The sequence below is a fragment of the Nipponia nippon genome, unplaced genomic scaffold (genome assembly GCF_047370975.1).
Source record: "Nipponia nippon isolate SJK-2023a ecotype South Korea unplaced genomic scaffold, ASM4737097v1 scaffold_1, whole genome shotgun sequence".
NCBI classification, from domain to species: Eukaryota; Metazoa; Chordata; class Aves; order Pelecaniformes; family Threskiornithidae; genus Nipponia; species Nipponia nippon.
In genome coordinates, this window is record NW_028262290.1 from 126,884,332 (window position 1) to 126,898,975 (window position 14,644).

The following is a 14,644-nucleotide window of genomic DNA, read 5'->3' on the forward strand; positions in this document are numbered from 1 at the left end:
TACTGTGGTGAATACAATGGATGCCTGAACTCTTTCAGACACTCCAGTTTCTACAGCAATGTGAATAATTGCTAGACTAAGCTCCATAGGATGCCATTTATTTTCCAATATCATTTTCTTATCGAAGGGTGACCAATGCTTCAAAAAAACTGTGTGCTATGGCTCTAGTGAAGATACTGTCAAATGACCCTAAGAGTTTTTACAATTCTCCTGTTTTATTTTTTTGCTAGTAAGTAGATATATAGACACAAGCTTTTGATAACACCTGATTGCTGAAAGGCTGTGTTCTTACCAATAGTTCAAAGAATACCTATGTTTACATGCTGGTTTGCATCAGAAATAGGCAGCTTCCTGCCTTGGGTGCTCTATACGTGTCATATTGCTGCTGTTTATTAAGATAATTTAGTCCTAAAAGAGATTATTAAGGATATTAAAAAAAGTATAATGCTTTACAAAAGACTAACTAGCAATTCTCCTTTTTGAAAAAGCTTTGCCTCTTGTTAGAGAGGTGGTGAATAAGGAAGATCTGCCTTGTCTCTGATATGGTACAAGTGCTGGTAGCTATTATTACGCTGTGTATATATATATTCATCGGAGATTCTGTGGCACAATCTGTAGCGCAAACTGGTAATTTTCTGTAGGGAAAAATAAGCAGGTGACCACATTTTTTTAAACCTGCAATAGCTGCTTGACAAGCATGACCCAGTAACATTTTAAAATGCTATTGTGAGACAGTGTAGCATTCAGAGAACGTGTGTTGGGTTTTTCCATGCCCCCCCCCCCCCCCCCCCCGCCATCTATTAGATTTCATTGCAAGCAAAGGTGCAGAAGAGGACTTTGCCACTTGCTTTTGGAAAACAGTTTCACACTGATGTCAGTGAGAAGAAAAATATTTTTATTTGCGTGGTTATAATTTTCCTTTCCTTTCTTATACAATAAGTCAAATCTAATACAAAAAACCTGTACGTTTTTCAAATACTATAGGCTTTAAAAATCTGTTTAACAGCCATTTACGTGGTTACTGAAATAATGTCGAAATTTTCCTAGTAAGAATGTGAGCTGTAATTCTGTGGACCACTGTTGAGTAGGGATAAAAAAAAATCCAGCAGTGCTAGATATATGTGTTAAGTTACAATATCGTGAAAGGAAACTCAGGAAGTAAATGATTGACAATGTTGGCCTTTAAGAAGGCATAATTAGTCTGTAGAGTTACCACCTGTTGAGACTTGTGGTTCCAGTTTGTCTCATGGTGCTGCTGTTTTTGCCCTGTGTCTGACTGCAGAGTCAAAAAGAAACCAGTGCGTGTGATTTGATTGTTTGTACATAGAGTGGTTAATACCTTTTTTCTTTTTCCTTTTTTTTTTTTTTTTTTTTATTTTTTCTTGAAGGAAGCTTAGATTTTTAGAGCAGGAAGAAAAATCTTTAAGGTGCCTCATGAAAAAAAAATTCTCCAAGTATATGGATTTGAAGTGACTACACAGTTATCTTGTGTTTTACTAGGGCAAGCAAAAGAAGTAGTAGTCCATTTAATTGCATAAAGAGATCCGAGGTAAAATATACTAAAAATAAGAAATCAGAATAGTTACTACGTAGGCCAGGACAGGGTGAATATATACATATAATATCACCCACTACATATGAAATGTGAAATTTAAGTGCAGATAAGACGGACTTCTTACACATTTGGAAATTTGCACTGACTGTCCTAAATCCTTAGGATGTGTGGATTGTTAAATGTGAAGGCTTGTGAGTTTTTAATTTTAAAAAATCCTTCTTTATCTTTGCATGTTTCCCTGAGAAATCTTCTACCACTTTTTGATTTTCTTAATACTTCCACTATTGTTTTGTAAGGCCCTAGGATTCATCTGTGCAAACTCTGGTTTTGCTGCTTTCGGAGCATTTTCTTTGTGATGTGTGTGATGGCTGAGTGTCCTTAGTGCAATAATTCCTACAGTTGTGATTTATGACAGTGTTAAGAAACTCTTTTGCACTACTCTCGACCCTACATTTTGGGGGAAATCAACTGTAATAGGTCAAAGACAAGTAAAAAAGGAATGAATTTAAATAGTTCTCTGAAGTTGAAACTTTTAGGGACCTTATCGGAGTATTTTGAATATGTGAGGTTGGTAACAAAACATCTAGGATAAGAAAATCTGAAAACTGAGGAAACATGTTTCTTTTCAGTGCTCTTCATAAGCCAGTTAGTGGAAGCATTTATTCCATGTGAGATTAATTCTGTTGACATTTTATCCTATGGTTAGATAAATACTAGCCATTTGCTATTGTAATACATAATTTGTAAAATTTGGTGTCACTGAAGGTCTTTACTATTTTTTTTTCTACCTTGCCTCTGTTGTACTGGGCTGTTTCTTGGTTGTGCATAAGACCTTTGGATTTACGATGACAAAAATTAACAGGTTCCTGAAGAGCTGTAGAAAGAAAATAAATTTAAGTGTTAATCTCTTGTACATAAATGTGAAGACTTAAAGCAGACCATCAAGACATAAGTGTGAGTTTATATACTAAAACTTAAACATTAAAAAAATTTGAAAGAGAAAGGTACCTCTTCTCCACTTGCACCACTTTAGTGGTTCTGAGTTCTGACCGAAATGAGTCTTTCAACTCTTAACCTTCATTAACTTGGTTCTTTGAGAGATTTCCAAAGTCTGGGAGACTTCTGGTGTCAAAGGACATATGAAATAAAATTGTCTTTACATCAGCCACTTTCTCTAAACAAAAGGATCAGATCTGTGGCATTTCTTTGTGTTTTTGAAGAAGGAAATTGCTGTTTCTTATCATTGTTGCCACTGACTGTGCATGGTAGGACAAACACAGCAACTCCAGGAAGAGAAATTTATGAAGTACAGAGGAGGTCAGTGGTTGGTCTGGGAATGATGAAATAACTTTTATGCTCATGTTGGAAGGGATAAAACTGATTTCATCTATTGGTATCATGTAACAAACTTGCAGTTATGCATTTTTCTTAATAGGATTTGACTGTTTTGACTATTTGCAGATACTGAGGGAAATGGGCTTAGGTTTCTTGTGCTAGTTTATCTCATTTTCTGAGTGAAGACTCAATACCATGTAGGCTGCTGGAATTGGTGACTGCTGTGCAACTTCCCTTTGCTGAGTTGGTGGATAGAGCCAGGAAACCAAGCACCAGCCTTTTCCCCTTTCTTATCACTTATTGCATTGCTGCCCAAATTCCCAGCTATACCCTCATTCTTTTAACGCTGAGGTAAGTTGTTAGAAACATTTTTCTAGAAATTGGGAATGTGACTGTGCACTTTCTGTGGTAGGCCCAGCAGCACTAAATATCTGCAATGTGTCCCACTAAGAGGGGTGTTGGTACCAAGTGCTTTAAGGAAAGAAGATGCAGAAAAAGTTGAGAACAATTTGCTTCATCCCAAAACTTCATTTGCAAAACACAGGATTTTTTACAAGCTACCAGGTGAGGCTATTGATGCAGTGTGTTACCAAATTGCCTCATAAAATAAAATGCTTTGAAATCTCATGTGCAGTTAGCAGATGGACTAATTGGAGAGTAAGTTATTTGTGCTAGATAACCAGCAGATGGGTCAAAGCAAGGTTATCACAAGACCTGGGTATGACTTGTGAAAAAATGATGAGTATTTGCAGAATTTGTGGTAAGATGTGTTTCTTAAATTGAGTCTAGCAGTTATCATGAACACAACAAAAATACATGTCTTTAAAAATATATCTGAAGGCATAAAAGCAGAAAACAGGAGAAAGTTAATGGGGATCCTACTTTTTTTTTGCCTTTTTTGAATGACTTTTTTTTTTTTTTTTTTCCCAATACCTTTTTTCCCATTGTCAAAGGAGGCAACTGCAGCATTTTGAGAAGGTAATAGTGCATGAGATATTGGTTAGGGACTGGTGTTTTACCACCTGAATCTTGACACAGACCAAATCTGCTGTCCTACTGCCTGACTGAGTTCAGTAACCACTTAGTTCATTAGTGGCATGCTAGGATGGTTCCTTATAGGGAAATGACCTGGAAATGAGGAAATAAATGGTGGAGTTTGATGATGTTATAAAGGGGATAGAAAAGAGAATGTGTGAGAAAAAGAGAGGGTAAACAAATAAATAGAATGAGAGAACAGTTACTGTGCAGAAGAAGAAACTAACAGTGATGGAAAATGCAAGAAAGAAAGAAAATGCAACAAATTTAGGAAGTAAGTTGATGCAGAATTAGATGGGAAGAACAATCCTTAGACAAAAATGAATTCTATTTTTTTATTTTTGTAAAACTTTATGCAAAAAGGAATACAGTAAATTGTCTGAGCTGGGCTGCTGGATGTTAGGGTATGGGATGCTTGTACTGATGTTCATAATGAGCACCTTGTGAGGGTAACACTTGAATATTGCAGCAGTTGTTACTTTAAAACCAGAAATCCTCCATGGCCACACTGTATATAAAACTATTCTGCTCATGGTAATTCTGTTCAGAAATTATTGTTCCATTCCAAAATGCATGTGCCTTCCCAACTGTCACAATGAATTGTCATTTTACCTTCAAACCTGAAATTTGTTGCATTGGTTGCCAGATATTTTCCAACAAAAGCTGCTTGGGGGATTCTTTTCCTGAGGCTTTTATAATATAATGGTGTCATGGAATTTTAAATAGACCCACCCTTCAAATCCAGATATCTATTTTGCTGACCTTCCTCTTTCCTTACTTGGTTTTGGCCTGGAATGAACTCTTATCCTGTCCTAAGTCCCTGGAGCTTTCCCCTGGGATGCAGTAGGCTCATCTGTGTGATGCCCATCTTGCAGACTCTCTACAATCCAGGTAATGGCTCTGTATGTTCTTTGAAACTATAGCCAATACAAATGGCATAGTGTTTGCCAACTTTGTGTAGGATATATTTGACACTTGCAGAAACAAGGAACTACTTAGGACAGATATCCTGGTGCTATTTCTTCTCAATTACTGCACATGTTTTTTTTAATTTGAGAATTAAATGATCAACAGTAAAGCTATGGCTATTCATGCAAAGTTGCTTTTTGTTTCCACTAATCTTTTTACACCTTTATGTAAAACTAGCACAAAAACTCCAGAACAAAACATCCAGTTTTAATCTCATGATACCAGAGTTTATACTGGAAAAGAAAAAAAACAATGCCAAAAACTTAAAACATGTACATAATGGTTTATATATTGCTTACAAAATGAGAAAGCAAACACTGCTCCCAATTTATATATATATATATATGGAAATTATTAAATGATATTGGGAATTAAGCGTGGTAAACAAATAGTATGTTTGTATAGCCTCAGTCAATGGCTGGCATACTGTGAGCTTAGATTGACCTGTGTATTTCATTAATGTAATAGTTTGAGGACAGGTTACCTTGTGTGGCATGAAGAAGGTAGCAGTGAAGAATCGGGATTTGCAGACAGCTGTGCTGCATGTGCCCATGCATCCCAAGGAACCAGCATCTGTCCTTTATGATGAGGACAAGAGAGGGGTACGGCTATACAGTGTGCTGGCTGGCTGCTGAGGCGAGGCAGTGCTGTATCACCACCGAGCTTTTGAATGCTATGCCAGGACCTTGTCCCCGCTGCCCCACGTTATGCAGCTCCTGACTTCTGGCAAGTGGGACTCTGCCAGCACACACCTGCCCTGGGTGTGGGGGGAAGGCAGCCTCCTCCAGCCCCGTCTGCCTGCCCTGTGCTGCGGTGGGGTGGACGATGGCAGATTGCTAAAGATGAGCCAGGATTATTTGCAGAAATACCATAGACCTGTATTTGTCTGTATTTGTTATCCATTTTTTAAATTTCTGGGATATGCCTTATTTAATCAGCACTTCTCCATTTAACCTTAAACTAAGTAAAAACTGGAATAGAGGGGAAATAAGAAACCCTGTATATAAACCTTCATGTTGAAGTATAGACACACTGACAAAATTCAGGCAGCTCAAAATGAGAGATGACGCTTTGTCCTTAATTTGTACCAGTGGGAAAAAGGATGTGAAAGGATGTAAGTCGGGCACAGAGTATCAGCTGGGATTTGTGTTCTGGTGCACATCCAAATGTTAACAATAAACTTAGTCTTTGAAGTTTTCAGGGAAAAAAACTCTTAAGGAAGTTAAACATAAATCTGTGCTCTGTAAAAACTTTAATTTGATAACAGTCATCAGTTTGCATTCATTATTAAATGCAACTTAATTTACTTCTCCATTTTAGAACATTTATTTTGGGTTATAAACATGTCTTTTTTAGAAAGCTTGCGACAGAACATGCAAATATGATGCTTGCCGTGCATCTTTAAATATATAAATCAAAATTCCAATACAAAGCAATAGCTCTAGTTGCGCTGTAGCAATATAAGTTCCTAATAAATTAAATACTGAAAAAAGCTTCAAATTTTCTTTGGGCATTAAATCACATTCTGGATTAAAAAATTTGCAAACCTATAGTCTCTTCTTTTTGGCTAAAATTCAAAGCTAGTTTTTACGTATGTAAGTAAAAATCATCAAATAAATAACTATTTTAAACTTTTTCCTTTGTTTCTGATAAAACCATTGTAATTTTCTCCTTTAATATTCCTCAATTTACTCAATGGTTTTCATCCCTCTTAATTTTCTCGTCCAGCTATAAAATCCCAAAACAGGGATGTGTAGTAAAACGTTGACTTGGTCTTATCAATAATACTGCAATACTAAGACACAAACCAAGGATACTTAATGTTATCAGTATAACAATTGATATTTTACGTAGTGATAGCTGACTTAGTATAGGATACAACATTCCAGCTGTTTTATTTTTTTAAATAAAATAATACCTCAGTTTATTTGTATTCCACCAGCATGAATACATTCATTGCAAATTGCATGCATGTAAAAGGGAATCAATTTGTAAACTACATAATATCTTAACAATAAATAGTATTTAATCTAATACATGATGGTAGTGCATTTCTTGTTAAAACTGCAAGCCTTTACCAAAATGAAAACAAACTCTTATTCTCCTTATAAACATTTTAAATAATTTTTAAGTACATGTTTCATACCAAGTATATAAAAATAGTATTTTTAGATAAATTAAGAGGTTTAATTTACATGACAAATAACGTGCAACATCTAACCACTCTCTAGCAGCTCTATTTGGTTGATTGTCTAGATGACATGCAGCGATAATTGTCCCTTTGCCTTCACAGAACTGACAAACAGACCAGCAGGACCCACGATCACCTGAAGCAAACAGTGCCATAGATATTGTTTGGGAACAACAGTCAGACACCCAGGGAAAACCTTTGCTTCGGTGAACAAAAGCCACCCATGACAGTTCTTTTGTCCTAGACTTCCAGCTGCTCTGACCCTCAGGGTCTTTGGACTACACAAAAGTCTGCCAAACAGACAAGTAAGTTATATCTGTATACAAGATGCTTTTCAACATGCTTCTAGAATCTAGAATTTTTTTCCTATAGTATGAACCAGCAGTACCTTTTCTTACTTTCTATAAATCTGAATTTTCTTGTTTGTAAGTCTCCATGATTGCCAGAGAAAAGGTCAGATAAAGCAGTCATGCAGTACTCTCTAAATTTAAAACTGGCAGCTGTGGAACATGCTTTGAGTACCACTTCACTGTTTCTCATTATACGTCTATGGCTTGGTAATCTTTTTCTTTAACATCCCTTGTGCTTGTCACGATGTCTATCGGGAAATCTGGAGTCTGTGCAGAAACTACTCCGGCTGTTCCTTCCATGTCCCATGATCCTGGCAGGTTCTCAAGGCTTAACGAGCTGATTGCTCCTTGGCTAAAGCTACCTTCCTCAGATCTGCTGGGGAGCACGAGGTGTAACGATGTCTCTGATGAAGAGCATACTGAAGAAGAAAGAGTTGCTGAAATAGACTGAAGAGGAGTCAAGGTAGTGTCTGAATGGGGAGAGGTGCATCTTAAAAATTGCAAATTGTCTTTCTGAATTACCTGATACTGGGAGGGGGAATTGTGAGGGCCCGGTGTATAATAAAATTCACCGTCCATAGAATTTTGGAGGTTGGGTTCAGTTCTTTGGGGACTGCTGCTTACAGAGGACCGATCTGTATTCCAAATGTCACATAATGTGTTGCCACGGCAAAGTTGTGCTTTGGTGCAAGTAAAGTTCCCAGCTTGCATGTGTGCGCAAGGTTGATGCGTAGTCCAAGCCATTCGAGACCGCAGACTTTCCAGGGTAGGACTTCGAGATATGCCATGCACAGCACAGAACCCTGGAGGCTTCTGGGATGTGAGCAAGTTCTCCAAAAGGTGCATCATGTTCTTCATATCCTTACTTAATTGTGAGACTTCTTGAGTTAAAGTTGTCACCTGTTATGGCAGGGCAAAATATCACAGTATTTATTTATGCAGTCATGCCTGAAATACATACATACATACCTTTTTTCCTTCTAACAATATCAGCTTTGATCTGTGGCATAGTGTCTTTACTTTAAAGAAATATACTCTACTAATATATGTGTGGGAAATAGTCCATCCATCTACCTTACCACAACTACATGTTACACTTCCTGTGGCATATTGAAATAATTAAAGCAACTCAATAAAAGTGTATGATGGAAACACTGTAGGCATAATTCACCTGAGTTTAAATTATACTCTCTAAAAGAATGGCCTTAGGGTCAGAATAGATGATTTCCAGGGGCAATATGACATCAATAGCTTCCTGATCAATCATTAAATATTTTAATGCATAAACCTTTTTTATTAACCAATTTTATACTGATGAACGATATAAAAATGAGGTCTCGTGAAATCTTGTTCAGAAATATATATGAGAGATATACTGCTGTCTTCATAAGAAAATAAAAGAAACCCATACCCAAAGTTGTTGGATGCAAGTAGTAGTTACAGGAAAATCTGGTGGACTACTACTAAAAACAAAAAAAAAAAAAGAAGGAAAGAAACTGGAAACTCTAAAATCCACTTGCTACTTCTAAACATTTCAACAATATAAAAGCCTGTGAAGCAGTTTGCTTCCGTGTAGTTATGTTTATGCTTGAAAGGTATTGCATATAACACTGAGAGAGATAGTAATGCATAGCGTAGATTACTCTGGTGTGTGTGCAAAAGGAAGAACCATATTTTCTATTCAACCTTTTTTTTTTCTTAATGCTGAAACCACTGATAGCATCCTATTAATTACACGGATTACATGAAGTCTTAAATCTCCCCAAAATTGCTAGTTTGGGTTGGGATCAGATTGACAGGTTCTGAATTTGTGTTTTAAAGTAAATTGATATATGAACATTAATGGAGACATTTGTTAGGACATTATAAGGACATTTTAAAGAAATTTTCAGCCTAACTCAAACATAAAAGTGACCCATTCACCATTTCAAATGCGTTTGTCTTTCCTTTTTCCTTCTTAAGGAAAAGTTTGTAGGAAGTTAAAATTAGTCAACTATTTTTAATAAAGAGAAATGAACCTATCAAGAGGTAGAAATGAACTTTGTCTCCATGGTAGCTAATCAGTCTATTTTAGGTCAAACCACTAATATTACTGTTAAAATAGAGTTTCTCATAGTTATGCTAGTGAAAATACTCTGTTGAAAAAAAAGACATGACTGCACATTTATCTTCAGAAGGATAAACCACCTGTCAAAAAGAGCAAAGGCTAATTCAGGGGGTCTTTCTTTGCCCTGAAGTAAAGACACCACTGATTAGGTGCCCTACACAGATTATTTTTCATGTAATCAGAAATAGAAATACAATTTTAATTTTTCTGACAGGACAGTTCCAAAGAAATCTGCTGAAAAGACATTTCAGGCTGAGTTTGACCATGTTACTACAGGCACAATACTTAAAAAGAAATTCCGAGTTAGAAGGAAAGTAGAAAGCTCCAATGCAGCTCCTATACATTTATTCGTTTCTCTCTGAACTAAGAGTTCAACCCTATCATATTGTTTAATAATTTTGTAATAACCACACTACCCCAGAGGGAAAATACTTAAAGGGAGGAGGCTCTTGAGTGGCACATTACAGGATCTCTCTCTGTCTCTCTTTCTGCCTTGCTACCTAATTAAGTCATGCTAGATAGAAAATAACCATGAGATCTCCTTCTGCCAGCTGAGATTAAGCTTTGAATGCCTGGTAGCTCATTTGAACTTCAGTTAGGTGAGGGATTAAAATATGTTAGGAAAGTGATTTGTGAACAGGCTTCCTTTGGGGCCAGAGCAGCCAGAGAAGGTTCTCAGTACTGTCAGACTGAAAGGAAACACACTGTGAGATTTCTGGACACAACAACCATGCAAGAACTTCTGTGCTCTATTGGGAACTGGGCAATGGCATTGCAAAACCTCCAAGGGAGGGAAGAAAGGGGGAAGAAGGACAACAAAACCCATGGCAACCTCGATTCAGTGGTCATAATTTCTTTTTTTAGGATCATCACTGGCCTCTACTCCTAGCAGATAAAGCAACTTTTTTTTCCTGTGCCTGATTTCCCAACTTGCATCCATTTTACAGGGCTTTCTGCAGTCATGCAGATAGGAAGATTTATACTACCTTATGACTATGCACTTTACCCAAGCTATGAATGCTGTGGGAAAATACCTGCAACTTTAAAATATCTTGTTTGGTTTGGTCCATGTTTTCCTCTTCCATTTCTGATTACTTAAAGGCTTTTTAAAAGTTTAATTATCCTTTAACATGTTTCTTTTGCCAATTCATTAATATAGCAAAAATCAGTCCCAGCATCAGTACTTGTGGCAGTCCTGAATTTCTGTTAATTACAACTTGCCCTAGTGCCTAGGTACTATTTTTGATATATCTGCTAGCTCTTAGACTGCTGTCTTCTCATAAGCTTGCTCTCACACAGTCATAGGAACTGACTTGATAAACTAGACTTTGATGTATGCTTTAATAGTTTCCAGTAGTATAATAGTCTATGATCCAAAGCTTTTATGCCAAACTTCATTAGAAATTGACCACCATTTAGTGAGATCTATTTGGACCAATACTGCTTGACACATAGACAAAGCAAATATGTAATTTTCTGGCTCATTTAAAACCTTTTATGGATTTTACAAACTGTTAATCTTACTGGATTAAACCTCTAATATCTGTGCTACTATTAATTACCATCTATCTCTATATTGTTATATACTTACATAGTATAGTATTACCGTTACTGTCAATACTGTACTGTTTATGCTATCCTTTTTACACCCTGCAGAGATTCTTGAGCAAATGCAAATAAGCAGGTGTAACAGGGAACAATTTTATCAATAGTGTTAACAATGTCTCAGTGCTCCAGAAAGTGTAAAAGAACAGAGATTAAAAGCAAAAGAAATTTTAAGTCATGAAACAGAAATTGAGAGGAGTACAGTTTCCTCCTGAGCGAAAGGACTAATTCCTTGCATGCTGGTAAAGCTATTCTCTTTTCAGGAGTTCAGTGATTATTGCTAGGCGATACAGCTAGTTGTACAAATGGTTCCCGCTGTGCTAGGCAGACAGCTTTAAAATGATCTGTGAGATCCCAAATATACTTGAAATGCTGCCTTAACAGTTTCTAGGCCTTGAAAAAGATATTGCAGTGTTTCCTGATATAGAAACTGGGATTTATACAGATTTAACTTGAATTAGCAAGACGTGCTTCTCAGGCTGGTCAAAAGCAATGCGCTGGTACCTTTTTAACAGACTCTGTTATAAAGAAAGACTATTTTTCAAAACAGAGGTTAAAAAAAAGGAATTTTTTTTTTTTTAAACATACGGACTTTCATAATAACACTTTCTGATGCCCTCACCAATATAAGTTTTAGTAGTTGTATTTGTCATTTTCGAATTACTTCAACAGTTTCAGTAGAAAGTATTTTTCTTTACTACCAGTATTAAACTGTTGTGCAGTTTGAATACTTTGTTCCATGTAGTTAAGTAGGAATGGAGGTGATTGTATTTAAGCTTTTCCATAAAAGTGATGAAAATCTCTATATAATGTAAGACGATGATGGTCATTATTGCTTTTTTTTAGATAGTATTGGCTAAACAGGTTTCTTTGTTTTTCCATTATATATTCCAGCATTTAAACTTTTTTTAATGTTAAATTTTCTACTAGAATGCCTGTCTCTCCTCACTCTTCCTGGATAAATCTGGAATTAGCCTTTTTTTTTTTCTGATTAGAAGCCTAATACAATGGTATTTTTTTCTTTCTATGGTTTATTCCCTTTTGCAATTCAAACTTCACTCAGACATCTTCCTATCATGTCTCTGAACACCCAAAGAAGCGAAGAAGAAAATTTGCTTCTTGAGAAATAAGTGTTGCATTTTGGCAACACAGGGGGAAGCTGCCTGGCAGTTTCTCTATTCCCTTGCTTAGTGTTTCATTGGTTCTTCTGTTCCGGTGCTTCATAAAGTCAAGGAGACTTTCAGCCAGAATGAGTTGCTTTTCAAGGCTCAGATTAACTAGCTGCTGATACGCTGTTTCCCAGTAAGTGCATTGTTGAATGAATGAAATGAGAACTGAGCTGAGATAGACTTTTCACTGATCATCTATCAGCACCTCTGTGGCCGTTGGTATTATGGTGACAGCCGTTTCTGATTTAATGGCATTTTAGGAATAAAGCTAGTTGCAGAAGAAAAGAAAAAATCCAGTGCAGCTAATCTGAGTTCAGATTAAATATACAGGAACTGTGCAATGATATGATGGTTCAGTTTCAGCAAAATAAATCCAGAAAACTGGAAGGTTGTGAAATTGGCTTTATCATGTTGGAGTAGAAGAAAATTTGCTGGTTTCTCTGCTGACACCCTACCCAGCTCTTGGGTAGTTCCAGAGCAACCAGTCTGTCTGGGTAAATAAGGACACTAAGATTATTGCTATTGTTATTAAACAAATAAGTACAGAACAGAAAAATATAAAGGACTAGATCATTCAAGTGTATTCTCAAGTCAACAGGGCTCCCATGAAATTCAGTCTAGAAAAAGGGTTCCCAAACTGCAGTTCTAATAATAATTTGTGGCTCTTGACTATTGGATGTGGATGCTGCCATCAGGTTGGCATAGAATCAGGACAGTGTCAGCATGATGGTGGCAATAAGAAAATCAGGTTTTGAAATTACTGCTTCAAGAATTTCAGAAAGTATCAGGGACAAACTCTGACTGACTAGCTACTGACTGAGAGCAAATGGAGGATCATGGAAATCCCAGGTGGCTGGGAGAAGAGAAGCTGTTAATGTGTACTGTTGAAAGAAAGCCTGAGGTTGTATATATGATATTGGGCAAAAATATTAAGTAAAAAATTTTTATAAGTGCCTAAAAGAATAGTTAAAAGAGAACAGGCAACATACATTTCTCAAGAATAAACCATGACAAAACAATGTAATTCTCTTCTTTAACTGAAAAGCTGGTTTAATAGATAAGAAGAAACTGTAGATGTAATATATATCTTGTCAGAAGACTACTCAGGTGTTACTGTCCAGATGACATTCTTCTAAACCAGCCAAGAAAATATGACTGAGATGTAATCTCCGCAAGCTGGATTCGTACATGACTGGAATGGTTTATGATCAATGGTTTGCTGTCATCCTGGGAGAACATTTCAAGCCATTCTTTTTAGCAGCTTATCCTGATCTGGTTTTATTTAATGTTTATTTCTAATGGCTAAATGGAATTCATGTTCACTTTTAAATATCAGTAATATGAAATTCAACAAAGATAAATGTTAAACATTACATCTGAAAAGAAAATGTCAGAGGCATGAATATAATATTCTGCCTATGCAGAGTATTATAGAAAAATGTCTGTGGAGTTTTGCTGAATCACACTTTTCAGGCATTAACCATCCTCCCAGGATATATCAACAACATTTTTTTTTTTTTTATTGGACACGGGAAGAGGATTGTCTTTACTAGGAATGACTTAGGCTTGTGCAGCTTGAGATTGTATACTTTGTCAGTGACTTAAAAGATCTAAGCAAAGACAATCCAAAGTAAAATGTTACCAATGAAGAGTTTTAGAAAATGTGATAGGCAAAGACAGAATGAATTTGTTTTGTTGAGATCTGCTGGAACAGTATGTTTCCAGGGTAAATTGGTTTTTAGAAGGAGAACGGTAATCAGCTTTTTCTTGTGTCTTCTAGGCATAAGAGAAAAAGCAGTGAACTTGCATACCAACAGAGATTTACATTTAAATCTGGGAAAATAGGTCTTTTCAGTACAAGAGGGTTTTGAAATGCCTGTTAGAGAGTTAACCGGATAATCGTCGTCATCTGTCATGGTAGTAATATTTTTTATTCAAATCTGAAGTCGGCTTTTGGTGCCCAGTTGATTTTTACACTGTATGGCTTCCTGTCTTGATTCATTCCTTTGTTTCAGATGCCCTTCCACCAAGGAAAAGTGCAAGAGAGACACCACAGTGTATAGGACCTATGGCCTGTATGTGCCATATGTCCTGCTTAAAAAATGAAATTAACCTAAGCTTTAGAGCATCAGCCATTTTTGTTACCTCCATCTGCCAAGAGCTATTAAGCTAATATTAAAAGAAAGAAAAAATTAACTGGAAAGACTACTCTACAATCATCAAAGTGCAAGAGCGGAGAGAGAGACAAAACAACAAGGTAGGAGTTCTTTGGAAATATGAATGTCAATGCTAAAAGAAAAAAATATTTTTACAAATCTCAGTAGACAA

The 14,644-nt window shown here is 36.3% G+C and overlaps 1 protein-coding gene and 1 long non-coding RNA gene across 2 annotated transcripts in view; one reads left to right on the top strand and one right to left on the bottom strand.

Annotated features, from left to right (window-relative positions):
• The first annotated feature begins 4,714 nt into the window (after positions 1 to 4,714).
• Positions 4,715 to 14,644, top strand: part of LOC148057606 (uncharacterized) — a 48,647-nt gene continuing 38,717 nt past the window's right edge. Inside the window, exons 1-4 of the long non-coding RNA XR_015707793.1 lie at positions 4,715 to 4,816; positions 7,188 to 7,390; positions 14,097 to 14,233; positions 14,332 to 14,573. This is a non-coding gene — a long non-coding RNA (uncharacterized LOC148057606). The remainder of the gene's footprint in view (positions 4,817 to 7,187; positions 7,391 to 14,096; positions 14,234 to 14,331; positions 14,574 to 14,644) is intronic.
• The window catches only part of KCNH8 (potassium voltage-gated channel subfamily H member 8), a 194,221-nt gene continuing 187,049 nt past the window's right edge, over positions 7,473 to 14,644 (bottom strand). Inside the window, exon 16 of the mRNA XM_009466460.2 lies at positions 7,473 to 8,335. Coding sequence (XP_009464735.1) covers positions 7,625 to 8,335 — 711 coding nt within the window. The 3' untranslated portion in view covers positions 7,473 to 7,624. The remainder of the gene's footprint in view (positions 8,336 to 14,644) is intronic.